At 38.5% G+C, this 21,237-nt stretch overlaps 1 protein-coding gene across 1 annotated transcript in view; it reads right to left on the reverse strand.

Annotated features, from left to right (window-relative positions):
• Positions 1-21,237, reverse strand: part of ASAH2 (N-acylsphingosine amidohydrolase 2) — a 66,139-nt gene that overhangs the window by 15,699 nt on the left and 29,203 nt on the right. Inside the window, exons 7-15 of the mRNA XM_068961778.1 lie at positions 18,461-18,581; positions 16,837-16,962; positions 14,976-15,062; positions 12,637-12,741; positions 12,446-12,527; positions 9,853-9,968; positions 8,756-8,850; positions 6,930-6,969; positions 6,052-6,147 (exon numbers count right to left, since the gene is read on the reverse strand). Coding sequence (XP_068817879.1) covers positions 6,052-6,147; positions 6,930-6,969; positions 8,756-8,850; positions 9,853-9,968; positions 12,446-12,527; positions 12,637-12,741; positions 14,976-15,062; positions 16,837-16,962; positions 18,461-18,581 — 868 coding nt within the window. The remainder of the gene's footprint in view (positions 1-6,051; positions 6,148-6,929; positions 6,970-8,755; positions 8,851-9,852; positions 9,969-12,445; positions 12,528-12,636; positions 12,742-14,975; positions 15,063-16,836; positions 16,963-18,460; positions 18,582-21,237) is intronic.

The following is a 21,237-nucleotide window of genomic DNA, read 5'->3' on the forward strand; positions in this document are numbered from 1 at the left end:
TTCTTGTTGTTGTTTAGTTGCTAGGTCATGTCTGACTCTTTTGCGACCCCATGGATTGTAGCCTTCCAGGCTCCTCTGTCCCTGGGATTTCCCAGGCAAGAATACAGGAGTGGGTTTCCATTTCCTTCTCCAGGGGATCTTTCTGACCCAGGGATTGGACCCACATTTCCTGCAATAGCAGACAGATTGTTTACCACTGAGCCACCTGGGGAGCCCACTTAACCATCACAGAACTATAAAATAAAACCAAATACATCTCCTTTCACCTGCAGTCCAAAGATTTGGTTATTCACAGAAACCTTCAATTCATCAAATCTAACATGGAACGTATCCCTCCAAATATATCCGCTTTCCCTGCAACATTCTTCATCTCAGTGAAGCCTATGCCAGGATCGTCTGGCAGTCATCCTATAAGTCTCCAAGTCATCATTCCTTAAAAGCCTCTTGAATTCTTTCATTTTCCTCTTTCTTTACTGCTTTGACCTTGGCCAAACCCTTCGCTCTCACCCAGATCATAACTACAGCTTCTTCATCAGTTAGTTACTGCCTCCACAGTTCTGTGCCTCCACACTTGCCCTTCCAATCATTTTCTACACTGCCATCCTAGTGAGCTTTCTAAATCAGAGCATTCCTTCCTTTGAATTTGACTACAGTGACCTAAAATCCTCCTTATTGAGTCAGAGCTCTGTGGCATAGCACAGAAGATTCTCCATTGACTAACCCCTGCCTCCCACTTTAGCCCATCTCACTACCCTCCTCATGTTTATCCCAGGGTATTCAGCTAAGCACAGCCCCTTAAATATACTAAGCATGCCCCTCTGGAAGTAAAGAAGTGAAGGGAAGTAAAGTCACACAATCGTGTCCAACTCTTTGCAACCCCGTGGACTGTAGCCCACCAGGCTCCTCCATCCATGGGATTCTTCAGGCAAGAATACTGGAGTGGGTTGCCATTCCCTTCTCCAGGGGGTCTTCCTGACCCAGGTCTCCCGCATTGCAGGCAGAGGCTTTAACCTCTCCCTCAATATGGAACACCTTCCATTAACTTTCATTATATTTGCTTAATCAATCCTTACTCATTCTCGGACTTGGACAAACACTATATCTTCATGAAAATTTGCCAGTCCCCAATGTCAAACACCCACTCTAAACTGATGCTCTTTCTCTTTGCCTTCATAACACCTTGTGCATCCCTTTCACAGAAATGGAATCATCTGCTTTCTTCTGTGTCTTTTATGTCTTTTACTGACCCATAAATTCTAGTGGGCTTGAGGGCAGGAGCAGATTCATAACCATTGTCATGCCCAGATAGTGGCTAATACAGTATCTGTCACAAAACACCTCTGTTGAATGAATGAGTGAATAAATCAATTAATTAATTAATACTAATTTTCGCATGTCTCTAACCAGGAGACGAGCTAGCAGGAGTTTCTAACTATTTGTACCATGGTCTCCTTTGGCAGACTGTTGAGGCAATGGACCCCACTAATAGTAATGTTTCTAAACACATAAAATAAAATAAAATACAAGGGTAGACAAAGGAAACCCATTAAATGAAATCAAATAATAAACTAGCTTTGTGACAGAGCAATGTTTGTGTTTCTATGTGATGCCCTTGAATAACAAGATCTTGTAGATCTAATAACTACTGTGATTTTATTTATTTTTAATATAAATTTATTTATTTTAATTGGGGGTTAATTACTTTACAATATTGTATTTGTTTTGTCATACACCAGCATGAATCTGCCACAGGTATACATGTGTTCCCCATCCTGAACCCTACTCCCTCCTCACTCCCCATACCATCCCTCTGGGTCATCCCAGTGCACCAGCCCCAAGCATCCAATATCATGCATCGAACCTGGACTGGTGATTCGTTTCATATATGATATCATACATGTTTCAATGCCATTCTCCCAAATCATCCCACCCTCTCCCTCTCCCACAGAGTCCAAAAGACTGTTCTATACATCTGTGTCTCTTTTGCTGTCTCACATACAGGGTTATCATTACCACCTTTCTAAATTCCACATATATATGCATTAGTATGCTGTATTTGGTGTTTTTCTTTCTGACTTACTTCACTCTGTATAATCGGCTCGAGTTTCATCCACCTCATTAGAACTGATTCAAATGCATTCTTTTCAACGGCTGAGTAATATTCCATTGTGTATATGTACCACAGCTTTCTAATCCATTCGTCTGCTGATGGACATCTAGGTTGCTTCCATGTCCTGGCTACTATAAACAGTGCTGTGATGAACATTGGGGTACATGTGTCTCTTTCAATTCTGGTTTCCTTGGTGTGTATGCCCAGCAGTGGGATTGCTGGGTCATAAGGCAATACTATTTCCAGTTTTTTAAGGAATCTCTACACTGTTCTCCACAGTGGCTGTACTAGTTTGCATTCCCACCAACAGTGTAAGAGCGTTCCCTTTTCTCCACACCCTCTCCAGCATTTATTGCTTGTAGACTTTTGGATCGCAGCCATTCTGACTGGAGTGAAATGGTACCTCATTGTGGTTTTGATTTGCGTTTCTCTGATAATGAGTGATGTTGAGCATCTTTTCATGTGTTTGTTAGCCATCTGTATGTCTTCTTTGGAGAAATGTCTATATAGTTCTTTGGCCCATTTTTGATTGGGTCGTTTATTTTTCTGGAGTTGAGCTGCAGGAGTTGCTTGTATATTTTTGAGATTAGTTGTTTGTCAGTTGCTTCATTTGCTATTATTTTCTCCCATTCTGAAGGCTGTCTTTTCACCTTGCTTATAGTTTCCTTTGTTGTGCAGAAGCTTTTAATTTTAATTAGGTCCCATTTGTTTATTTTTGCTTTTATTTCCAATATTCTGGGAGGTGGGTCATAGAGGGTCCTGCTGTGATTTATGTCGGAGAGTGTTTTGCCTATGTTCTCCTCTAGGAGTTTTATAGTTTCTGGTCTTATGTTTAGATCTTTAATCCATTTTGAGTTTATTTTTGTGTTTGGTGTTAGAAAGTGATCTAGTTTCATTCTTTTACAAGTGGTTGACCCGTTTTCCCAGCACCACTTGTTAAAGAGATTGTCTTTTCTCCATTGTATATTCTTGCCTCCTTTGTCAAAGATAAGATGTCCATAGGTGCGTGGATTTATCTCTGGGCTTTCTATTTTGTTCCACTGATCTATATGTCTGTCTTCGTGCCAGTACCATACTGTCTTGATGACTGTGGCTTTGTAGTAGAGCCTGAAGTCAGGCAGGTTGATTCCTCCAGTTCCATTCTTCTTTCCCAAGATTGATTTGGATATTCGAGGTTTTTTGTATTTCCATACAAATTGTGAAATTATTTGTTCTTAGCTCTCTGATTTTAAAATAGCAACGAGAATAAAAGACTTCCCTGGTAGTTCAGCTGGTAATGAATCTACCTGCAGTGTGGGAGATCTGGGTTTGATCCCTGGGTTGGGAAGATCCCCTGGAGAAGGGAACGGCTACCCACTCCAGTATTCTGGCCAGGAGAATTCCATGGGCTGTATAGTCCATAGTGTTGCAAAGAGTCACACACAACTGAGTGACTTTCACTTTCAATGAGAATAAAAGATAGTTCCATATATGTGGTGACTAGGTGTGATATAAAAATATTCTTGGTTCCTATTGATGACAAAAATCATAGTACTGATAATGTTACTGTCATCTGTTGCCTACATTCATAATTGAAAGAAGTGCTCAATAACATGTGAGCATGCTTAGTCATGTCTGACTCTTTGCAACACCATGGACTATAGCCCATCAGGCTCCTCAGTCCATGGAATTTTCCAGGTAAGAACACCGGAGTGGGTTGCCATTTCCTCAGTTCAGTTCAGTCACTCACTCATGTCCAAATCTTTGCAACCCCATTAACTGCAGCATACCAGGCTTCCCTATCCATCACCAACTGCTGGAGTCTACCCAACCCATGTCCATTGAATCAGTGATGCCATCCAGCCATCTCATCCTCTCTTGTCCCCTTCTCCTGCCCTCAATCTTTCCCAGCATCAGGGTCTTTTCAAATGAGTCAGACCTTCACATCAGGTGGCCAAAGTATTGGAGTTTCAGCTTCAACATCAGTCCTTCCACTGAATATCCAGGACTGATGTCCTTTAGGATGGACTGGTTGGATCTCCTTGCAGTCCAAGGGACTCTCAAGAGTCTTCTCCAACACCACAGTTCAAAAGCATCAATTCTTCGGCGCTCAGCTTTGTTTATAGTCCAACTCTCACATCCATACGTGACTACTGGAAAGACCGTAGCCTTGACTAGACGGACCTTTGTTGACAAAGTAATGTCTCTACTTTTTAATATACTGTCAAGGTTGGTCATAACTTTCCTTCCAAGGCGTAAGCATCTTTTAATTTCATGGCTGCAATCACCATTTGCAGTGATCTTAGAGCCCCAAAAAATAAAGTCAGCCACTGTTTCCACTGTTTCCCCATCTATTTCCCATGAAGTGATGGGACCAGATGTCATGATCTTCATTTTCTGAATGTTGAGCTTTAAGCCAACTTTTTCACTCTCCTCTTTCACTTTCATCAAGAGGCTTTTTAGTTCCTCTTCACTTTCTGCCATATGTCATCTGCATATCTGAGGTTATTGATATTTCTCCCAGCAATCTTGATTCCAGCTTGTGCTTCATCCAGCCCTGCATATAAGTTAAAAAAGCAGGGTGACAGTATACAGCCTTGACGTACTCCTTTTCCTATTTGGAACCAGTCTGTGGTTCCATGTCCAGTTCTAACTGTTGCTTCCTGGCCTGCATATAGGTTTCTCAAGAGACAGGTCAGGTGGTCTGGTATTTCCATCTCCTTCAGAATTTTCCACAGTTTATTGTGATCCACACAGTCCAAGGCTTTGGCATAGTCAATAAAGCAGAAAGAGATGTTTTTCTGAAACTCTCTTGCTTTTTCGATGATCCAGCAGATATTGGCAATTTGATCTCTGGTTTCTCTGCCTTTCCTAAAACCAGCTTGAACTACTGGAAGTTCACGGTTCATATATTGCTGAAGCCTGGCTTGGAGAATTTTGAGCATTACTTTACTATAATGCTAAATTACAGTTACAGATAAAGGCAAAAATGGAATTATTCTCATCTAACTTATTATTCTCATCTAAATTTATCCCAGCTAAGAATCTTTATTCAACAGGAATTACTCAAAGGCAGGGACCTTCAGTAAAGTCAACAGAGGGCAGCAGTGCAGACTCCACTGCTGGAATTACGGAGCATTTGTCAAGAGGCAGCCTGTGTGCCACACTATGGATTGCCAAGTTATACTTCAGATGTATTAGAAACTAGTAAGTATGGACTTCTACCCTGTTTTCACATTTTTAGCTACTGGTGTTTAAAAGTACTTCGGCTACATTTTGTACCATTTGTAACAAACAAAATAAAAACATCACCAGTCAACAGCCTCCCTAATTTTTTGAGGCTCTGTTTCTTAATCTGTATCACGCTATAATAATACCCTATTTCAGTCAGGGCTAATTGAGAGGATTACATCAAATTACATTTGCAAGGTGCTTAGCCAGTGCTTTCCCTAGATAGCAGCTGCCAATGGGCATTTTCTCAGGTTCTACAGAAGCTTAAGGTACCAAAGCATTATGGATTGAGTTAGAAATGTTGTATGCCATAACCCAGGCTTATTACCAGTGCCCTTGACCAAGTAATTTATTTCAGGGAAAGTGGAAGTTAATGAGACTAGAATTCTCAGCTGAACTTGGAAATGGTCACCCTAGAACTCCCAAATATGACCTCTAGCTTATCCTTTTCTTACCTGCTCCAAAACAAAATCATCTCTTAAAAAACATGATTAAGGAAGTCCAGAAAGAAAATCTGCATTTGATACAATAGTCTTGACCAGGGTGAAAGTGAAGTCTCTCAGTCATGTCCGACTCTTTGCGACCCCATGGACTGTAGCCTATCAGGCTCCTCCATCCATGGGATTTTCCAGGCAAGAGTGCTGGAGTGGATTGCCATTTCCTTCTCCATTGCCATTTCCTTCTATGACTAGGGTATAACTCATTTAAATGATGAGAACTTTTTACTTTACCTGGTATTCTTCGTATGTGGTAATGTAGTGTGTATATACATTACATAGACCTGAAATAACAACAGTCATATTCAGCATCCCATAAGCTTCAAATTCCTAGGGCAAAGGGGAGAGTGCACTAAAATTACTCTTCATCTTAAAATGTATTATCATTTTTGTTATATTTAACATATAATTATCAATACGAATTTTTATTATAAGATATCTATCTTAATATTTTTGCAATGATCAAAATTGCCCAGGAATACAGAAGTATCAGAGAGTCCTTGGTGAAAAGTTAAAAGCCTTAACTCTGCACTCCAGCTGGGCAAGGCAATGGGTCTATGAACACCCTAATGATTGTATTTGCTGATGCAGAACTTTATTACTAAAAATATAGATGTTTTATCAATTTCCTAAAAAGTCTAAAGGGAGCATTACTAGCTAACCACAGTAGCTGTTTGCAGCTCCAAATAATAAGACTTTTGCTGGTTATGTCATTTTAGAAACATTGACAATACTTTCTGAAATAAAGAAAATCACAAATATAGATAAAATACACAATTTTCAACGTGTTAGATTTTTTATATATGACTTTCAGATATTAATGTACTTGGGGTCATTTACTACTGAATCCATAAAATTCATCAATTTTAAATTATTAGTACTTAAATACAAATAAAGATTTTAATCCTACTATATTTCCTTTATATTTTTAAATTTTATTCTTATGCCATCAATATTTCATATTCACCTCCAGCCTTCACTTTCAAGAAGTGTAAAACTATTATCATCTTAGCAATGATTAATTTAAAAGGTATCAGATCATAAGGATAGGGAATTCTTCTCCTCTTTTCCAAATAAAAATGCATAGGTATATTATTTCATTTGTAACTTACTTCTTGAACTGCCTGCCGAAGTCTTCGTCCAGACATGGTCCTGAGTCAAGAAAACAGAATTATCTCAGTGGTTTCCTATTCAGAATGTATGCAAGGTACACAGACAGGTACACAAAAGGTGCAAGGTACACAAAAACTTGTAAGGAGAGCCAAAACGTTAGCCTGGCTACACAACAGGTAAGTGTATAGAAACAACGCAAGTTCTAGTTGAGCTTTTTTCCACCCTGCCCTATCTTCAAGATTAATCCTAAACCAAAAGCAGATAAGCTGAAGGAGGAAAACAACATCAGTGAATATCACTGGCAGACCACAACTGTCTTCCATTCACTGAGTGAACAATTGGTTACATTCTATGTTAATAACAGCTAAGTAGAATGTACACTATTCCTGCCTACAGAGAACTTAGGCTTCATTCATTTATTTAGCTCAGATGGTGAAGAAACCACTTGCAATGCAGGAGACCTGGGTTAGATCCCTGTGTCAGGAAAACCCCCTGGAGATGGGAATGGATACCCACTCCATTATTCTTACCTAGAGAATTCCATGGACAGAGGAACCTGGGGGATTACAGTAACCGGGGACACAACTGAGCTACTAACTTTATACCAGACCCACTTCAAATGGCTGAGGATGCAACAGTATGGAGCTTACATTCTTGGAAGAGAAGATGGTCAATAGAAAATAAAAAAGTGAGATGACAAGGAGTGCAATGGAGAATATAAAGTAGGATAAAGATGAGAGGATGGTGGTGGTCATTGTTGTGATGGTGATAGCGATGTCATGGGCCAGTGGTGGGTGGAAACAATGTTATGTACTGTAAGCAGGACTGGCATCTCTGTTAGAGTTTTCCGCAGAGAAATGAAGGAATGAAAGAGTGGGCCATGCAGATACATGGAGGGTAAATGTTGCAGGTAGAAGGAGCTGTTTAAGTTCAAAAGCCCTAAAACAGGAGCATGCTTGGTAGTCTGAGCCAACGTGGCTGCAGCAGGCGTGATTGAGGCAAATTAATTTTGTACAGGGTGGTACAAAATCAGATCAGACAGTTTGCTAAAGAGAGGATCGCAGAGGGCCTTGCTGGATATTATAAGGGTGTGAGGGTTTATCTGGAGAGTTGGGAAGCTATTGAAAGGTTATGGTAAGTGACATGATTTAACGTATGCTTTATAGGGATATCTCTGGCTATAATGTTGAGAAAAGACTATAGAGAAGTAAGGGAGAGCCAAGAGAGTGAGGAGGCTATTGCAGAAATCCAGGGGAGGGGTGATGGTGACTCAGACCCAAGTGGGGAGGAGCTGGGTGGGGCAGAATGATGGAAAGTGTTGAATAGAACAGGCAGAATTAGCTGAGGGATTTAAGGCAGAGAAAACTGAAAAAGAATTCAAGGATGACTGAGATTTAGGTCCTGAGCAATGGAAAGATACAAAATTGCTACTTACTAAGACAGGAAATATGGCATAAAGAGCCAATTTAAAACACATTTCTGTGCTTCGAATACCTAAACTGATTGTTTCATGTTCCTGTATTTTAATATTATTTAAAGTCTTTCTGCTGACATAAGAAGTCACTGCATAATTTTAATCTGGAATGATAACTTCTCAAATTTTTATGTTTACTTCAAGATACCCACTAGCAAGAGGCATAAGGAGGTGTATTCTTCAGAGGCCCCACCGAAAGAGGGTTGGGAATATTTCTCACTGTTGCCATACATAGCACAGTAGGATACAAAGAGTCAGTACAGGGTTATCTGCCCATGATAAGAAGCGATTTCAACAGACACACATCTACAACTATCACAAAATCTCACCAAATCAAAAAGAGGAACTTACGTGAACTCCCCAGGGATGGCAGTGATGGCCAAGAACCCAAGGGTAACAATCTGAACATCAACAATATCTGGGTGCCAGGGATGAGGCTTTAACAGCTAAGAACAGAAAGCATGAAAACAGTGTTGAGAATATCACTCTCTTTGCTCAAGAGACCAATGCTGCTCACAGAATTTCCTTTGTTAATGGATACTAAATGTTTCCAGTTGTTTGGGTGTCTTATCCTGCAGTCATAGATTTTTTCCTAAGTCATGTGGTATTAAATATTCTGTCTAGTACTAATATGTGAATTTCAGATACCAGTGTCCCATTAACCTGGAATTATTTTCTTATCAATGAAGTTTTTGGTGGCTTTATCTTTATGGAATCACAATGTGTAACAGATAACCAGGGTTCTCCTATATTACCATGATGACTATCCTTATACAAGACAAATGAGGAATCACCATCATTTGGAATAACTTCATTACTTCTCTTTTTACTCTAGATAGCACTTTGAATCTTCAGTTACTACGTCTTGCCTTACTTTTCTCCTCCAAGAGAATATATATCCTTTACCATGGTCAGATTAGCACAGAATCTTTCCGTCTATTCCTTCTATTCCTTCATTTCCTCTCCTTCTTGAAGAATTTCTAAGTAAATGTTAGAAAAAAAACCTATATTTAAAAATTGTTTCTACATCAAACAGTCATGGTATTATGAACACTGGCATGAATATGAAAATCCATGTTCCAAAGGGTATTTAAAGAATATTGCTTTAGTTAATAATGTTGCCTGAGTTGTGGAAAATAACCTGAGACGTCTTTCTCTGTGAGAAATTCTGTGCTCATAAATCTTAATCTTATTCTTCCTTTTCCTCTGTTCTAATTGTTTCAGTTATTTACTATGGATGTAAAAATCTAAGTCAGTATATTTAGTAATCATACCCCTTATTTCTTTAGAGTTAAACTTATGGCATCCATATTTTTAATATTAAAAATTTAATTTGGGAACATTTGTATAATACACAGACCTACTATTCAACACAGACCTATTCATATCTAATAATTCATAAATTTAAAAATAACAATAATTTCACCATGATAATCCAAATGCATTACCTCTCCAGTATGAAGGAGGACTGGCTTTGGTTTATGGCATTCTTTGATTTCTTCAGATGGCTTGCCCAGAACCTGATCCCGAAGAGTGTCCCAAAATGAATCCCCTTCTGTCATCCCTATTAGGAATGTTACAATTAATATGATTGCAACCCTCTGAAAAATACCATTATTTTGACAAATGTTGTACAACAATGCTTTCAGAACTTGGAGAGATTTTATTAAGTTTGCTGTTCAATGATTTCAAACAGTTTTCAAAATAGAAGAGGTAAAATTTCCTGTACATATTAAAGTAGGAGCCATTATTTAATTAGATCCTCAGTGTGGTTGATAGAGTAGAAGAATATATATGTTCTACATCTTTCAGGTTTTGCTTTTATTGCTCTTTCTCAACCATGTTGCCAATTTTTAAAATATAATTAAATGCAGGTCAATGAGCTGAATTATCTTTTTCCTATTTTGAAAGCTATAAAAGAAATCTCCAGTTTGAAGCACCAGCTGTTTAACTTGTGGTCTCTAAAGACCCTCTCTTGATCTCCACTTAATTATGTGTATACACACACATGAGCAATTAAAAACCACCAAGCCTAACACCCATAATCTAGGAAAAAGCTATGTTAACTACAAAACCTAAGAAGAATATATAATCAGGAAAATATAATTACTATGAATATATTTGGACCTACTTATAGAGCACACATGGGACTCTCAAATAACTCTTCCAGCTCAATAATAAAAAGACAAATAGACCAATTTAAAAATAAGAAAAATATATGAACGGGTATTTCTCCAAGGAAGACACAATAATGGCCAACAAACGTAAGAAAAGATGCTCAATATCCCAGGAAAATGCCAATCAAAACCATAATGAGATACCACTCCACACCCCAAGGGTAGCTAGAATAAAAAAAAGGAAGATAAAAACAAGTATTGGTGAGGATGTGAAAAAACTAGAATCTTCAGAGAGAAACTGATGAGAACATAAAATTGTGCACTGATTTGAAAATACTCTGGTAGTTCCTCAAATAATTAAACATAGAATTTTACCATAGTGATCCAGCAATTCAACTTCCAGGCATGTACCAAAGAAATGAACTCACATGCTCACACAAAAGCCTGGACATCAATATTTATAACAGCATTATTCCTAACAGCCCAAAACAGAACAATCCAAATGTCCATCAGCTGAGGAATGCATAAATAAAATCTGACAAAACCATACAGTGAAATACTATTCAGTCACAATATGACATAAATGAACTTATCTACAAAATAGACTCACAGACATAGAGAACAGACGTGATTGCAAGGGGGAGGGCTGCACTGGGAGCTTGGGGTTAGCAGATGCAACGACTATATAGAGAATGGATAAAAAATAAGATTCTACTGTATAACATAGGGAACTATATTGAATATCCTATAATAAATCACAAGGGAAAATCACATTACATATATACACATTTGTGTATAACTGAGTCACTTTGCTGTACAGAAGAAATTAACACTACACTGAAATCAACTCTGCCTCAATAAAACAATTTTTAAAAAGAAAAAAAGCAATGAGATTATTTTAGAATCTATGTTACAACATGGATGAGCTTTCAAAACATGATGCTAAGCGAAAGAAGCCAACACAAAAAGCCACATATTTTTACGATTTCACTTATACAAAATGTCCAGAAGAGGTAAATACAGAGATAGAGGTTAGTGGTTTCTTAGGTCTGGAAGAGATGGGGACTGGGCTGTGATAGCTAAAACGTACAGGGTTTCTCTTTGAGGTAATGACAATGTTCTAAAATTGATAGAAGTGATGGTTGCATGTATCTGTGAATACATTAAAAACCAATGAATTTTATGTTTTGTGAATTATATCTTAATAAAGCTATCAAAAATTATTTGTTTTAGAACATTAGACCAAGCTAGATGAAACATTGCCAGGAAAGATGATGCCAACTGTATCATGTTACAATTGTATTTCTTTTTCAACTAATGGTTCCAAAATATACATGTATATAAAAGACCAGAATGAAATAAGCCAAAATGTTGCCTGTTGGTACTACTTTTCAATTTCTTTAACTTTGTGTACTTTCCAATGCATGTTATCACAGTGATAATCAGGATAAAGTATTAAACCTATAATAATCAGTTATAAATTCATGGAAATACACACAGGAAGAAGACCCAGGATCACATGCTTTATGCTCCTAAAGTCTTCTGTTCTGAGGAATTTGGGCTCCAATAAAGAATTCCAGGAAAGAGACACTACAAACCAGATGGAAGGGCCAGTTCATATTGTGAGTGTTAAAATGACACTCCTGCTCTGCACCATTCCAACTCCATTCCTGCCCAATTTAAAACTATTCCTCTGCAGGTTGAAATGCAGAGAGAATCTCTTGATTCTTATCTGAATCAGTGGAAAGCTAAATTATGAAAGATACTGACCCTGGAGAAATCATGTACAAACCTGGAAAGCCTACCTACCCCTAAATTTTAAAAATTAAAATAGTAAATGTATTGGCTACGTGAAATCCTGTTAGGGAACAGAATCCTAAAGTTCAGAATCTAGAACCATAAACCTGATCAGACTGCACCTCACCCTGAGTAAAATTGAGGGTTCCAAATCCATCGATTGTGCCAGCGGCAAAACTGTAGCCCAACGCTGGTTTACACGTTTTTGCCTAAAGGAAAACAATTAAACAAAAGCAACAGAAGTTGAACTTCAACAATAAGATCAGCCCAGAGATCTTCCCTTGTGGCACATAATCAGTATGACTCAGTGACACTTACTGTGTGTGTTGAATTGAGCCAGACGGTGACATCCGTCATATTCACCCACTGATGAGCTGAAGCCAGTGGCCCAGTTACCTCCTGGGAGGCGGACTCATACAGTTCCTAGAAAACCCACACAGCCTTACCATGAAAAGCAGATGAGCTAAAATGAATACTGTACACATTTACCCAACAAGTGTCAATTTGGAAAAGCATCTTTCAGTCAAGTTTTGTGCTGCTCAGAGCATTTTCAACTCTCTGCCAAACCCACAGTGACTTCCCAGAAACCTGAAGGCTCTGAGTCTGTTGACCTGGGTTTATTGCCCACAGATACAAAATTCCAGCAATGCAGGCTATGGCACAAGATGCTCCAACCTCACTGGAAAGACAGTCAAGAAATTTTAAGGCTAGGAGTGAAAGCCTTGCTCAGTCATGTCCAACTCTGCAACCCCATGGACTGTCATGTAGCCTACCAGGTCCTCTGTCCATGGGATTCTCCAGGCAAGAATACTGGAGTGGGTAGCCATTCCCTTCTCCAGGTGATCTTCCCCATCCAGGGATCAAATCCCAGTCACCTGCATCACAGGCAGACTCTTTACCATCTGAGTCACCAAGGAAGGTTAGGAGTAGGTGGACCAAATTATCTTCTTTGCAGAGAACAAGTTTTTCCTCAGGGACTCTCATGGAGTTTTCCCTCTCATGGTCCTTGAGTTCTCTGGCAGGGCTCATACCAAAGAGGGACTTGAGAGAATTCAGGACCCACTTCATCTGCATCAGTTCTCCCACCCACTGTTCATTTTTGATGGTCTTTTTTTCCAACAGGATCAATTGATGCTTTTTTAATCTTATGAGAAATATGAATTCCTTTTATAATCCTATGGGAAATGTGAATTAAAATATATTTAGAAATGCTTGTGTTCTTTCAAGTCTTTATTGTATCTGTTACAATATTGCTTCTGTTCTGTGTTTTGGTGTTTTGGCCTGAGGCATGCGGGATCTTAGCTCATCTACCAGGGATCCATCGGCAGTGGGAAGTGAAGTCTTAAGCCTTGAAACACCAAAGAGTTCCCTTGCAACGTTTGTTCTTATTCATCTCCATCCTACAATAGAGGAGGCAAACCCTGCTTCAGCACCAGGGCCCTTGCCTGACATCTAACTCATTTTCATTCTATTGCCATCCCAGTTTCCACTGCTATGTGGGAACGCAAGAGATAACTCAGAAACACCAGCTGCAGCCCACCTCCCCTGATTTTGTTGTTGTTGCTGTTGTTGAGTCTCTTAAGTCCTGTACGACTGCCTCCCTGATTGAGAGGAAAGTTGTGCCTTGCTGAGAATGTGGGACCGATCTCTGTCTCTAGGCTCAGAATGGTAACAAATTTCTGATGCCAAATTGTGTCACAGGTGTACACCCTAAATAGAATCTGTTAATTTAGAACAATCCGCTGATGAGACCACAGTAATTAAAAAGAAACTGCAGCAATTAGGCTGGCTGGTGTCTTCTGTCTTTAAAGGTGCTTTTGTTCTTCCTTAATTGCTCCTGAAACAGTTTAGAACCCTTGAGACACAATATTTACATAAACACACACACACACTGATGGGCATGCTCATTAAAGGCATGGGTAAGCTATAAAAAGGCAGACATTTAACTATCTTTATTAGAGATGGTTGAGCTCAAAGCTATCCTTTGTCTTTTCCACTGGAAACATCTTCATCTGAGCTGGTACAAAACATGTGAGCAAACTTGAAAGGTGAAATTTAGGAGAGGAAGGAGGATAGAGTAACTGGTAGTAAGCTCTCTGAAACCAGATTTTCTCTTCATCAAAAGATCTTTTAAAAAGAAAAGAAAACATGAGATGGATGATCTTTGCCATACCAAAAAAGACCAGGGACTAATTTGAATGCAAACTGCAAGAACTGGAAATTGTGCCACTCAGCTTTACCTTGTCCCCAAAGAAAAGATAGGAAATGGTCAGGGGACTTGGCAGGCAAAGGCCCCAGAGACTTCTGAGAATTTGGGTCAGTCTGGTCATATCTGATACTACATTAATTGAAAACTACAATCTATCATTTAACTGTGTGAAGCAAGCACTCTGGCTGAAAGAATGTTTTCCTGATTACTCGCTTTTCAGTATACTTCCTGTAGGAAGTCAGTCACAAGCAGTCAGAGAAAGGTTCCTGTGCAGTATGTGAAACAACCTTCCTGATTGACACTAAACAGCATCATACCTTCAGACTCCTTGGTGCAGCTTGAGCTCCTGCTGTCTTCCTTACAAAGACCAACTTCCTAATGAAAATTGTCAGTGGATTTTAAAGTATAGTTTTGAATAAAGATAAAAGCAGCAGGGCCCACAGCTTACCTTTGCTTTGTCATATATTTTCCGTCCTATGATTTGTGTACTTTCAAACATATCCTGCCCAGGTCCCATAGCAACACACGTGCTAGCCTGGAACAAAATGACGTGAGATATGTTCTTAGTGAAATAAGCGATTCTTTCAAGGGATGGAAAATGATAAGGGAATCTGAGCAAACAGACTTTCTTTTTGGCTGTGTGGCCTGTTGGACATTTGTTCCCCAACCAGCCAGGGACTGAATCCAAGTTCCCTGCCCAGGAATCGGAGTCTTAACCACTGGACCACTAGGGAAGTCCCAGCAAAGAGATTTTTTTTTAAAGCCACATTCCAGCATCTCTTTCCAGATGTTCTCCCAATTTACAGATTATGAAAAACAAAATCATTCTGGAATTAGAGCAATGAACATTGCTAGAATTCATCTATTTCAACATAAGACATAAAATTGATGCACAATATTCTATTGCAAATAAGTATCATAATTTATTTAACCATTTCATGTATGAATTTTGTAATTTAACAAATAATCATCCACTCTAATGTGAATTAATAATGTGTAAAAATGTTGCAAATGAAGGGTAACAAAGACATTTTTTTCATTGAATTATAATTGATTAAAATGTTGTATTCGTTTCTGCTGTAGGAAGACTTTCTTTTTTCTTACTTTTTTAAACATTGGGGTATCATTGCTTTACAATAGGAAGACTTTCTATATAAAAATAGTAAAGTATAAGAGAAAAGTATAATTGTTAAAAATATGTTTCTCATTGGGAGGATGAACTTGACTGAGATAAAATAAATAGCCCAAACATAGTGTTTAATAAAAGCAATACCACAGGTGAAATATTCTGTAAACACAAAGAATAAGAACCAGAGACTAGCACCTGCTGCTCATGTCAAAGATGAAAAATCTAAACGCAGATGAGGGGGAGCAGCTAAATAAGCAATGGTACAGCCTCACTTGTTGAGTGTAAAGCTTACTACACAGAACTACCTAGAGTGGTATTTTTGAAAGACAAATTATGTAGAAAACCCAAATCCTGGACAAAACAAACAAAAAACCTCAATAAATAAGTTATAAAATGTTGTTCATGGATGCACGCATGTAGGAAGAGGTGTGATAGTGGTAATTTTGGGGAAAAGGAGCAGGTGGAGGGGAGGAAGGTAAGCAGGGACTTTCACTTTTTGCTGCTCTTTAAGATTTCCATGTGGTTTGAGTTTTGGTGGTGGTGGTGGTGTAGTTACTAAGTCATGTCTGACTCTTGCAACCTCATGGACTATAGCCTGCCAGGCTCCTCTGTTCATGGGATTCTCTAGGCAAGAATACTGAAGTGGGTTGCCATTTCCTTTTCTAGGAGATCTTTCTGATCCAGGAATTGAAACCAGGTCTCCTGCATTGCAGGCAGATTCTTTACCAACTGAGCTACAAGAGAAGCCTCAAGCTTTCACAGCAACACTTTTTTTTTTGTTTTGTAATTTATAAGAAAAAGAATTTTGATGTTACATTTTTAGAAAAACCCTAAAGACGTGAAAATCAGAGAGAAATGTCTCAGGCAGGCAGTTTTTGTACTAAATTGTGACTTCAGAAATGCCAAGGCAAAATGTATCAAGCTGTCCAAGTTTAGGAAAGGATATTTAATCTGTGACATTTACTAAATTGTCTTACCATTCAAAAAATATAAGCATCAAATGGAAAACTATAATTTTATCCAATCAAAATTTAGTGGGTGCTTTTGAGAAGAGCAAATGCTAGCAGTAAGTAGGCCAGAGTATACTTGAGGAGAACATAATTGTAAATAAACAGTGAATACTTAAACATAAAATATCCATGAGATGCAAAAACAAAGATTTAATGTCATTATTACCTACCCCACCAATGGGACAAGAGCTATTGGCGTTTTCACAAGACTCTCCCGTGTTGGTACAATGCGGGCCAAGAACATTGGGGGAAACATCTCCCAGATTTGATGAAGCAAAAGCTGCTACATACGGTCCCTGCCAAAAGAAACATCCAATTGCCATGTATGCTTTCTTATTTACTGCAATGAGTTCCATTAAAAAGGCAGACATTCAACCCGCTCTGGTGAACTATTCAAAATCATTTGCATAGGATAAAAGGAGGATATTTCTCAGGCACAATATTCTGAGAAAGATTTTTGTTTCTGTAAAGACTCACATTGCAGTCAACATATATATTATTACTCATAATATTCCAATTATCAGTGAAACTATTTTAAGAGAGTTTCAAATTTGTGTCTCAAACAGCAACATTTTGACAAGAAATACAATGTGCAACAAGTTATAAAATGCTGACCCATAATCTCATGTTTGGTGTTGTACCTGGAACTCAGAGACCCATTTTTCCTTTAAAAATAAACAGCCTATTGGCTTAAAAAGTAAAGAATCAATCTGGATATTTCTGCTGTACAACTGAACCTAAATATAGCTTCCACCATCCAGACTTGCCCTCCCCATATCTTTTCTCTATCTCTTCAACCAGAAATAACTACACATAATCTTTTTCAGTAGGGCAAGACCTTAATCTCAACCGAACTGGTCTACCATTTCATTTTAAGTCTCTTAAATTTACTTAAGGAAAGAGATAATCAAGCATAGGAGATTGTGTCATTTCTTATACTAAAAGAATAATGGGAAATTACTTCTTTTTTCCTAAAAAACAGGCTAAAGTGAAAAAAACAGAAGATTGTCAATAAAGGAGCTAAAAAGTCAGGCCAAATGTTCATGGGGCTAATATTGTTACAACAGAACACTTAGTCTAGTCTAGGGCCTGGGGTCCTCATCTTGTCATATATTCTCCTACATTTCAGGTTTGGATGCTGTGGTCAAGCAGAGCAGGGTCCTTCCTCACCGCTTACCTATCAGCAGTCCATAATCTACACAGAGCTGATGCGCTTCCTGAAGTACACGGACTAGATTCTGGGACCCCTCAGCTCTGATCCCATCACTCACTGCATTTCAAATACCATTCCAATGGATTAGGATTGTCTCTGACTTAGGCCATATTGCAGGAAAGTAGAACAAAGTCTTTCAAAGGAAATTAAGAGGGAAGCCTGGACCAGAGAAAAGAACTCATTCCCTGTCCTCATTTGGATTCCTACAAAGTTAAGAAGGTGCTTATTAATTTTATATCTTTGAAAACAAAAGTAAACATCAACAGTCTCTCATATCTCATATCCAAGTTGATCAAAAACTATTATATGTTGCAAAAATCTTGAATTTGTTCTTCTAATCCTACTAACTGAAACTTTATGACGTCATCAATATAAGTAGTATTTGACACAAAGTCAATAATCATTTAAATTTTTTCTTTCCTGATAAGAGAGGATGGAGAATTCTTCCTATCCAAGCACATCAGTATGTGATATCCACGATGACACTTTTCTCTGAAGATCTGAATCAGCTATTCTGAACATTGCATGAATGATGGTACTCAGTGATTAAGATGAAGCTTCTCAGTGACATAAATTCTCACCTCTCCAGGTAGATAACCTTTGTTCTTCTCTTGTTCAAAAAGGTAAGATGCATAGCCTACGTTGTCACTGTTTACAAGATGATTGGTGTTTCTCATGCTGACTGGGTGGATGGCAAACCAGCTGTAAAAGAACAAGAAGATCTAAGTTAATGATGAGAACCAAATAAATGGAGTCACAAGTGATATCTGGCAGCTTAAGTTTCCACCAGCAGGGGAAAAAAAGTGCTTTTGACAATAGGCATTCTTTCATTGTTAATGAACTTAAATTACAAATAATATACTCAAGAAGTCTGATCATTTAAATTAACAATACAAAATTATTGTTATAAATATTCCATTATTGTCATCTTCATTGTAAGCTTTTAACAAGGACAAGGTGTCCAGTGGTATAGTTACAGAAAATATACCTACAGAATTGCATCAACATAGACTTTGTCCTTCAAGCAAGTACATACATAATAATTATTTGAATCAATCCTATCCAATTCAATAGACAGTTACCGAGAGTCTGCAGTGTACCAAGCACTGAATCAATCACAGGTTACTCTAGAATCTTGCAGAGGACAAAGATGTAAACAAATGGCCTTGATACAGTGTGACAAATGCTTTAAATAAGGAGTCATAAAATGTTTGGGGACCACGGATGACTAGCAATTAATTCTTGAAGGCACTCCAGGGAGAAAGAACAGCAGAACAAGTGCACAGGGGTATGAAAGAGGATGCTACGCCTAATTCAGTATACCCTTATGCATGGTAATACCTTGTTTAACTGTAAAGCTATAGAGTTTACAAGTTGATTTCACATCTGTTACCTCATTTTAACTTCACAGCAACCCTGAGAGATAGGCTCTTATTACTTGCACAGTACAAGGTACTCAAAGAAGCAATACGGTGGCCCAGTTGTCATAGAGGACCAAGGCTAAAGTTTGGGCCTTGTGACACCTTGTCCAGTGGCTTTCATAGGATCAAACCTCCACACAGGTGAAAAAGGTGTTTACAGGATAGAAGGCTGTAAAGCAGACTCTCAGGAATACTCAAGAAAAGAGAGATTCCAATTCATAGATTTTCAAGCTAATTTAGGATTTTTTAAAAACCTTTTGATTTTTCTTCACGAAAAGTTTTAAAAATGTTTTTACCCAAGTAATATGGTGCACAAAACTGAACATTCAATTGCTCATTCAATATACATGTAGTTAACTCTGGCTCTGTGCCAGACGCTGGGGACATAGAGATGAATGAAGCATCACCTCACCCCTGAAAAATGCTTCACCCTTGAAAAATGTGACATCTGAGCTGGAACTTGAAAGATGAGTAGGAACTTGGCAGAGGAATGACTAGAGAAAGTCATCTGCAGCAAAGGTATGGAGATAGGAAGGAAAGGATGCAGTGTGTTCAGAGACTGGACAGTCAAGAGGACCAGGGTAGAAAGGATGAAGGGAAGGAGAGAGAGCAGTTGCTCTTTTCATTCAATCAAAATGAATGCATTAGTAGTGTGTGGTTGGCATTATGTTAAACCTCAGCACTAGAGTCAGGTACGTTCTCTGCCATCAAGGAACCATAATATAATATCTGCCATCAAGGAACCATAATATCTGGGGAGAAAGCGAAAGCAAAAAATTTTGGTCTACTAAGTAGATTATAAACTTGAATTATTAATTTTCATTTACTTTAGGCCTTAGAAAATTGATTGAACTTTTCTCTACCAAACTGAAAAAAAATAGTAATCAGAAAAGTTATTTGCATTTCAGAATAGGAAGATGCTGTATCTTTCCTCCTCTGCCCTTTAAAATATATGCTATAAAAATATCAGGCTTGTTAAAGCAAACAAAGTACTTTGGTAAGAGATGAATATTTATAAAGATATGCAGAAAAGTGGTCATTTTAATTTTAAAAACACTTACTATTTATTTTACCTGGTCAAAAAATATTCATCTAAGTAAAGTTCAAAAGAGAGGAAGAAAGGTTTCAGTCAGTAATTTCAGTCACCCAACCGTGTTTGACTCTTTGCGACCCCATGAATCGCAGCACGCCAGGCCTCCCTGTCCATCACCAACTCCTGGAGTTGACTCAGACTCACGTTCATGGAGTCAGTGATGCCATCCAGCCATCTCATCCTCTGTCGTCCGCTTCTCCTTCTGCCCTCAATCCCTCCCAGCATCAGAGTCTCTTCCGATGAGTCAACTCTTCGCATGAGGTGGCCAAAGTACTAGAGTTTCAGCTTTAGCATCATTCCTTCCAAAGAAATCCCAGGGTTGATCTCCTTCAGAATGGACTGGTTGGATCTCCTTGCAGTCCAAGGGACTCTCAAGAGTCTTCTCCAACACCACAGTTCAAAAGCATCAATTCTTCGGCGCTCAGCTTTCTTCACAGTCTAATTCTCACATCCATACATGACCAGTGGAAAAACCATAGCCTTGACTAGACGGACTTTGTTGGCAAAATAATGTCTCTGCTTTTCAATAGGCTATCTAGGTTGGTCATAACTTTTCTTCCAAGCAGTAATCGTCTTTTAATTTCATGGCTGCAATCACCATCTGCAGTGATTTTGGAGCCCCAAAAAGAAAAGTCTGACACTGTTTCCACTGTTGCCCAATCTATTTCCCATGAAGTGATGGGACCAGATGCCATGATCTTCATTTTCTGAATGTTGAGTTTTAAGCCAACCTTTTCACTCGCCTCTTTCACTTTCATCAAGAGGCTTTTTAGTTCCTCTTCACTTTCTGCCATAAGGGTGGTGTCATCTGCATATCTGAGGTTACTGATATTTCTCCCGGCAA

The sequence above is a fragment of the Capricornis sumatraensis genome, chromosome 23 (assembly GCF_032405125.1).
Source record: "Capricornis sumatraensis isolate serow.1 chromosome 23, serow.2, whole genome shotgun sequence".
Lineage (NCBI taxonomy): Eukaryota > Metazoa > Chordata > Mammalia > Artiodactyla > Bovidae > Capricornis > Capricornis sumatraensis.